The sequence below is a fragment of the Mesocricetus auratus genome, unplaced genomic scaffold (assembly GCF_017639785.1).
Source record: "Mesocricetus auratus isolate SY011 unplaced genomic scaffold, BCM_Maur_2.0 Super-Scaffold_100007, whole genome shotgun sequence".
NCBI lineage: Eukaryota > Metazoa > Chordata > Mammalia > Rodentia > Cricetidae > Mesocricetus > Mesocricetus auratus.
This window is the reverse complement of record NW_024429191.1, coordinates 72,986,193-72,994,293: the sequence shown is the minus strand read 5'-3', so window position 1 is coordinate 72,994,293 and position 8,101 is coordinate 72,986,193. Positions and strand designations below refer to the sequence as shown.

General features: G+C 55.5%; 1 protein-coding gene across 1 annotated transcript; it reads right to left on the bottom strand.

Annotated features, from left to right (window-relative positions):
- Nucleotides 1-1,408: 1,408 nt before the first annotated feature.
- Dlx3 (distal-less homeobox 3) lies at nucleotides 1,409-6,485 on the bottom strand. Its single transcript, XM_005075860.4, has 3 exons — nucleotides 5,955-6,485; nucleotides 4,782-4,972; nucleotides 1,409-3,215 (listed from the first exon to the last, which is right to left on the bottom strand). Exons 1-3 carry the CDS (start codon nucleotides 6,277-6,279, stop codon nucleotides 2,868-2,870), a joined length of 864 nt encoding a protein of 287 aa, XP_005075917.1. The 5' UTR covers nucleotides 6,280-6,485; the 3' UTR covers nucleotides 1,409-2,867.
- Between the last annotated feature and the right edge of the window lie 1,616 nt (nucleotides 6,486-8,101).

Sequence of the window (8,101 nt, the reverse complement as noted above, 5' to 3'; positions counted from 1 at the left end):
AGTTAATCCAGCCTGACCGAGCCGGGATGAGCTGGGAGGAATTAGGCCCTTACGACATCCTTTCATCCGTCACCGCCCGCCCGCCCAGCCTCCCCCTTCCTTCCTCTCTCTGCCCTTTTCTCCGCTCTCCCTCCCTTTGCTGGCAGCCCAGCCCTAATAAAATGCAGTGTCTCCAGCGAGTCTGCCCGGCTGCCGCCTCGCTGCTCCTGCCTGCACGCAGCCCTCAAACCAAAAGCTCAGTGCAGCCCCGCCTGGCAGCTGCCAGCTTAACCCTTGCCAGTCCAAGCCAGTCACATGGGTGTGGCTTCCCCCAGACTGGCTCGCAGGGTGGGTGAGACCTGCTTGGAGAGGTGCAAGCCAGCATATGGGCTGAAGTCCTGTGCTGAGGACAGGGCGTCTGGGTGGCATGTGCTAGGAGCCAGGTCCATCAGGTCTTCTCGTCTTTTCTGGGTCCTGACCCCATACCACCAGAGACTCCACCAACAGGACACTAAGACCAGCTGGTGGTACCAGGCTGAGCTGGGTCACAGTGGCTGCTGGGTGGTGTCCTGACTTTATAAATAAAAGTGTGTGTGTGTGTGTGTGTGTGTGTGTGTGTGTGTGTGTGTGTGTGTGAGAAAGGGGTGTCATTTTCCTCAAAGCATGATTTTCTTCAACTGGGACTTCTTGTGTGTATGACAAGAGATATCACCATGTGTATATCAGCTAGGAAGCTGCATCGTGTGGTTAAGCATCTATGCCATCTCCTGGTATACACACATACACACACACACACACACACACACACACACACACACACACACACACCACATTTACCCTCCTCTGGAGTTAGGATCTGGAAGAAGGGGTCAGCATTTCTAGCATAGGCAGTCAGTGACAGCATCTAGAAGATTTTGAGACAGGGCCACACCTTTCCCAAGAAGGCAAACACAGACCCCCCCCCATCTCATTGTTTCCCAAGCCCAGTCTGAGGTCCCACCAGCTATAGGAACAGTTTCTCCTGTTGGCTGGTCGCATGCTCACCCAAGCTAAAAGGGATAGACAGGAGGGTGAGGGGCTGGGAGTGCCTGGGCGTGGAGGCAGGGGGTTTTACACGCATGTGCAAGCATGTCTATGTGTGAGTTCAAGATAAAAGAGCAGCCCCGAGGTGACCTGGCAACAGCAGTGGCGGTGGCAGAGGACAGCTGGCTGGCAGAGAACGCCAAGCCACCTAGCCGAGTGGAGTCAGGGAGACCTGCCTGGGAGCCTCCCGCCCAGGCCTGCTCACAATGTGGGTCAGAAGCACCTGCCCCCAGCTCAGTATCCCCTAGAAGAGCAGCGGTCCCTCCCCACTTAACACACCCCCCCCAACTCCAGACCTTCCCTCGGAGCTGCCTGCCACGAGTCTCCAGTTCAAAGAGCACTGTGGTTATTTTCTTCTTCATTTTTTATTAACATTATATATAAAGACTGGTCCAGTAAGAAAGCAGAAACGAGAAGGCTGGGGAGCGGTGGGAGCTGGCTTCATCCCTGTCCCCTTGGGGTGGGACATGGAGACCCACCCCATCTCTCCTTACTCCTGCACCTCCCACGAAACCCAAATCCAGCAGGAGCCCACATCCCTCTTTCGGCTTGCAACACACAGGGAGATTGGTCCAGGAGGAGCAGGGTCACATAAATAGGAAACCACAAGGGAGGAGGCTGCTTCTCTTGGTTGCTCTTTAAAAAAAAAAAACCATACTATATATATAACTACAGTCTTTTACCTCTCCTTTTCTTCGATGTCTTGCCACATCAGGGGCAGAAGAGAGTTAGCTTTGGGGGGATGCCTGGGCCAGGGAAAAGCGGTGGTGCCAGCCCTCCAAGCAGCCAGCTTCACCCCTAAGGCACTGAGTCCTAGGCCTCTTCTTGTCTCCTGGCTCCTCACTTGCATCCTGCAGCTGAGTGGAAGCGATCCTTCTCCAAAGTTGCCAAGAAGGGGGTGTTTGGGGGTTTGTCTTGCCTGGAATATCTCTGCAGGGAGTTGGGGTTTGACCCCCCAGACTTGTAACTGACTGGGAGAAAAGGAAGGGTCAGAGGGGGCAAGGCAGAGCAGATGCCCCCATGAGATGGGTGGGGTTTGGTCCTAACTGTTAACAATGCCCTTTGTGTCCTGTTTCAACAGCTTTTAAAACCAGAGTTGTGCAAAGTCCTGTACATGGAAGAAGATCTGGGGTCTTTAGGAAAAACACGGGGTGGCCCTCCTCCCCAGGGGAGGAGCCGAGACTGGGCTCCTTTAATCCTTCCCTGGATAGTAAAAGGCTCCCTCATTTGGGGGAGTTTTCTTTGGTTTAACCCTCAACTCTTAAATGAGGGCTGGAGGACAGCGAGAGCTAGGTCAGGCCCCCACCTTGAGGATCAGCCATGATGTGATTTCCCATGTCTTTTTAAAAAGCGGCTCAAGAGTGGGTTGGTTGCCCTGGGTGGCTTGGGTCTGGCAGTGCTGGCATCCATGGTGCCTGGTGCCCCAGCACAGGCTGGACCTGCTAATACTCCGGCTCTCCCCGTTTGTTTTGGAGGTCTCTGCTGTGTTTGGAAGGCTGGAAGGTGATGAGCCATCTAGAGGCAATCCAGGTTCCTGGAGCAGAGAGCATGTGCTGCCCCCACTGGAGTGAAATGCCTCAACATCTGGAGGGCACCCCAGCCTAAGCAGGGGGAGGGAGGTTGGTTTGGGGGAGCATCCTTGGTCCATGCATATCTCATCTGGAGGTTCTTGGGTCCCTGGAAGAAGGGACAAGGGAGGGGGGAAGGGAGTCTTTCCCCTGTGCCCCTCGACGATTCCTGAGTGTCACTAGGATAGGGCCTGGTCCTTGGGGTCCTTTGTGGGGGGGGCGCAGGCCAGGTGGTGCTCAGTACACAGCCCCAGGGTTAGGCGGAGGCCCCGGGGAGGCATGGTGCAGGGTAGCCGGCTGAGGTGGCTGCTGCTGTAAGTGGGGTCCACTGAGGTTCTGTGCGTGGTACCAGGAGTTGGTGGGGTCCTCCAGGTAGTTGGGGGAGGCACTGTATGGGAGCGGTGGGGGCAGCTGATTGCGGGTAGGGGCTGGAGTAGAATGGGAAGATGTGTCCCAGAGGGCTGGTGATGGTGGCGAGTTGCAGGCCATGGAGTCGCTGTTGTTGGGACTGTGCTCCAGAGGCACCTCCCCATTCTTGTAGAGCTTTTTGAACTTGGAGCGACGGTTCTGGAACCAGATTTTCACCTGGACAGAGTACGAAAGGAGCAAGTAGTTAGCCTCTCGGAGGTGCCAAAGGCAAACTCCACAGGGAACCCAGCCTGGAGAAGGCAAAAGCAGTACCCGGCCTCTTGGGGAAACTAGGCAAAAAAAAAAAAACAAAAAAACAAAAAAACCGGGGCCTCCACTCCCAAGACAGCATTTTTCTTTCCAGTTGGAAAAGAGCTGTGGTTTGGAACACTCTACTGGTCCGGTTTGCTACTTTTGAAGTGCGACCTTAAGCAGGTAACTTAACCTCTCTGGCCTCACCTTGCTCTCATTGCAAAATGGGGACCGTGATAACACTATTGCCTACCTCAAAGGGTCACCAAAAAGTTCAAGAAAGTTAAGATGTATAGAAAACACTCTGCTACACAGCAAGTCCTCAATAAAAAGACATCCTAAGTGGGACCCAGGGAAGTCTGTAATATTTTGCCCACATCAGAAGCCCTAAGCTGAGGTTCACAGATACACAGAGACAAACACACACCCACACAGGTGTCTCCACACTCAGCAACATACCCACTCACAGCCTTACGAAGCCACCAGACAGTAAAGCTATAAATGTATGCAGATACACCCAGATAAGCACCCACAATATGAACACCTTCATTCATACACAGGCAGGAAGGGTTCTTGGGCTCTGGCTGGGGATTGGGGGTGATCCAGGGACTCAGGAGCAGGTGAACCACCATGATTCCTGATTCCTGACTCCCTAAATCTCCCTTGGGGTATCTCCCCCTCCCGCTGCTTCTCTCCACCCCATGACTGGTACAAACAATGAATCAGCTCTTCACCAGGTGACCCAGATTCCCGATGGACCAGGCCCCACGCAGGCCAGCCGCAACCAAAGCTGCCTGTCAACACCTGTGGAGAGCCAGGCACCCAGCATTCCTCCCCAGAGCAGTGAGCCGTCTTGGTGTTTAGGGACATGAAAGGGGTGGGGGTAGACCCCACTTTCTGACTTCATGTCTTTCGATAGAGAACCTCTCTGCCTGACTTTTGGCAGAGGCATTTGGGTGCAAAGCAGGATCATGTTTTTATCCAAGCATACGTTTTTATATATGAGCTAACTGGTGCTCGCTCCATCAAAGATACTTGCCTTCTGTTTGCAAAACGACCCATACAGGACCTCCCTCACACGTTATGTGAGTATTCCCTGGCATGTCGCCTTGCCTGTACTCCCTACATGCACATACTTAGTCTGGGAAAGAGGCAACACAGGACTTCTATGTCCTGTAGCATTGGTGAGAGTCTTGAGAGCTGGGAGCTCTGGGGTGCAGGGGAGGGCATCTCTCTGTGACAGACATGCACAGTTGCATAAAAAGATGCACACTGCCCCCTTCCATATTCGCTACCGTAAAGCTTTCTACGGAGGTTGAAACTTTTAAAAGTCACTCAACCCAGAGGCAAGAGTTCCTACAATCGGCTGCGGCTGCGGGGCAGGGGTTGGGGTGTGCTTAAATGTCCAGCCAGGCTCCTCGGCACCTAGGGAGTGCCGGGTCCCTCATGCTCCCTTCTGTCCCCGGGGACCCTGGAGCATTCAGTACTAACCTGTGTTTGTGTGAGGCCCAGCTGTGCAGCTAGCTCGGCGCGCTCGGGCAAGGCCAGATACTGGGCTTTCTGGAAACGGCGCTGCAGGGCAGCCAGCTGATAGCTGGAGTAGATGGTGCGCGGTTTTCGGACCTTCTTAGGTTTGCCGTTCACCATGCGCACCTCGGCTTCCGGCTCCTCTTTCACCGACACTGCAAAAGGGAATGCACCAGCTTAGCTTCGGCCTGCGACCCCCGCGCTCTCCAAGATCCCCTCACAGTCGAACGCCGCACCCTTCGGCCCACTGATCTTCCCGGGACTTCTTTGCAGGAGCGTTGTGCCGCCCGCGCCCAGGGAGGTAACCGCGGCGACGGAGCCGGCCCGGCGGCCGCCCACGACGCGGCGCTCCCAGCTCCGCACCCCGGCCCCGGAGCGCCGGCCCGGGCGCCAGCAACCGCCTGGGCGAGGACCGCGCGGCTTCGCTCGCTCACGACGTCTTCCCGGCTCTAGTGACCCACCTAACCCGCGGCGGCGTCTCCCACTCCTTCTAGTCCTCCCATCTCCTTTTAATACGCTTCTTAGTTCAAATAATTTGCTTCAGAAGAATTGCAATGACACAGGCATTCTGTTTTTTCCATCCCCTCTGTTTTCTTTCTCTTCCTCCCTCCCCCTCCTCTCTTCCTTCCTTTCCTCTTTCTTCCTTTCCCCTGTTGCTTTCTTCCGTGCTTTTCCTTACTGCTCTCCCCTCACTTCTTTCTGTTATTCCCACCTCTGTCTACTTCTCGCTCCCTCCTTCCTCCATTTCTGTGACTTCTTTGAGTCTTTCTCCACGTGCCCTACGCTACTCCGGGTCTCCCCAGACGGCGTCCAGAGGAAGGCCCCCGGAGCCTCCAGTCCTCAAGCCCCCAAGCTCTCGCGAGCTGCCGCTCCAGGACCCGCAGGATCGCAGCGTTGAAGGTTCCCCCGGATCCCCCAGAGCGCACTCCTGGTGGCTCCAGCTGCTCCGGTATCTCCAGGAGACCGCGGCACACAGTGTCGTCCATCCTCTCTGGAGGTCATCTAACCCACCTCCTTTAACTCTTCTATTTCTTACCCTCGAGGTTTCCCTAGGTTTCTGCTCCCATTCCCATACTTCCTCTCTCTTGCGGGGCCTTCCAGTGCCTCGCACCCTCTCCACAACCCCGGCGTCCTCACCTGGGTCCTGGGCAGGCAGCGGCTGCTCCCGGTAAGCTCCATACTGCCTGTAGGAGCCCCCGTAAGTATATTCCGACTTGGGCGAGTAAGCGCCGGTGCCAGCGAGCCCATTGAGATTGAACTGGTGGTGGTAGGTGTAGGGGTTCACCGTCTGGCCGTAGGGCTGGCCCGAGTAGTAGTCATGCTGGGGAGCGCTGTAATAGCCCAGGTCAGTGACCGAAGACTCGGGCAGGGTGGGTGAGTCCTTGGAGCCCGCATGGCAGCTAAGCGAGCTGGAGATGTCGGTGAGGATGCTGCTGAGCTTGCGATCGAAGGAGCCGCTCATGCTGGCGGGCGCCGCAGCTCCCCAGGCCTCCTCGGAGGAGAGCCGAAGCGGGCGGACAGGAGCGCCGGTAGGCGGAGGAGCCCAGGTGGGATGTGTGTCCAGAGGGCGAGGGCAGGGTCTGGTCGCGTCTGGGGGAGGGGGTGGCCAAGGGGCGCTTAGACCATCGCCGGTCGTCGGTCAGTCGCTGCGTGCCTCTCTCCGCGTCCCAAGCCACAGTCAAATGCTGCCAGCTCCGCCCGGCCAGCCGGTTATAGACTCAATGTTGGAGTCGCAGAGGGAGGCTCCTGCACGCTGATTGGCTGCAAGTCTTGCCTTCGAGGCAAAACATGCTCGCGCTTTCTCACTGGCTCCCCCAGCCCTCTTTGTTGTTACCCCAAATGCACACACACACACACACACACACACACACACACACACACACACACACACACACCACCGCCACGTTCCTCCTATGCTCGAGTCCAGATACAGATAAATCCTCCGAATCAGGGGATGTGAGGAGGGGGTGGCTGTGCAGAGCCCCCAGGATCTACCCGTCTGTTTTCGTGGCTAGGGGTGGGCTTAGGTGAGATGAGGAAGGAGGGGAATTTGCCCATTGGGTATTTGTGGAAGGAGGTGGTCCTTGGTGATGTATGTGTGTACTATGCAAATGACAGATAGACAAACTGGCCGTGACCCAGGGTCTGTGAAAATATTTTGATCGCTTTTTAAAAACCGAAAAAAAAATTGAAAAGGAGCTTCCATGTTGAAAAACAAATTTTGAGTATACTAATATATTAACTACATGACACTGCAGTTATGAAATGTGATTTTTAAAAGTATGAAGGGAGAGGCTTTCCAGGCAAAAGCACCCTGGGCCTGCAAAAGTCCTAAGTTGAACTTGAGAGTGTTCTGGAGCAAGGCTGTGTGGATTCAGGAGCTGCTCTAGAACGTGGAGGTACCCCAAACTTTATGTGTGCAGTTTCAGAGATGGACCGGGCTGAGCTGGAAGAGCGATGAGGCAGTAGTCACTGCGAGGCTGGCTTTCTGTGGACTGGGGGCAGGTTCCAAACAGTATGGGACAGCGCTTGGGAGGGCGGGCTTCGTTAGGGGTTAAGGGTAGAGTGTTTTACATGTCCCACAGAATCCAAAAGGTCTGCTGCGCATGCAAGAGAAAGTGTGTGGTGCGTGAGTGTGTCTGTGTGTAGCGTGAAACAGTGGGAGTGTGAGGTTGTAACCTGCACCGCGAGCTGTGCATGCTCGAGTGTGCATAGATCTCTCAGATCCGTCTATCTCCAATAGTTAGAGCTTTTCCCCCCTCCATGAAGAGCCTGAGGAAGAGCCTTCTCGCGCTGGAGCAATCTCCAACCCCCATCTCCTAATCCCATCAGGTTGTCGAAGCCCTTTCCCTGCTAATAGTTGCTGTTTCGGGTCCCAAGCCCATTTCTCTATTGCATCCCCACTTCTGCTCCCCAACATATCCTGGGGAGAAAGAGGACTTCTCCCAATTTTAATTCCTATCTCCCCCCCAGCCTCCCCCACCGCCACACAACCCCGCCTCCCTTACCTTTCTGGCACACTGTCTCCCCTTGCCTTGGTAGCCAGGACGCACCACGTCGAGGACACGCAGTGCCAGCGCGCCACCCCGTGGTTATTTCTGGGTTCTGCAGTTTGTCCTAAGGCCGCAGTGGAACCCGCCGGCAGAGAGGAAAGGGCTCTCTTTCTGTGTAGAGTGTGTAGGGGGCTCAGTGGTCTTTCCAATGCCAGACCCTGACACAGGATGCAGAGCCTGGAAAAACTTGGGTTTGGCGGGGCAGAGAGCCTAGATCGCGGCGCAGGGACA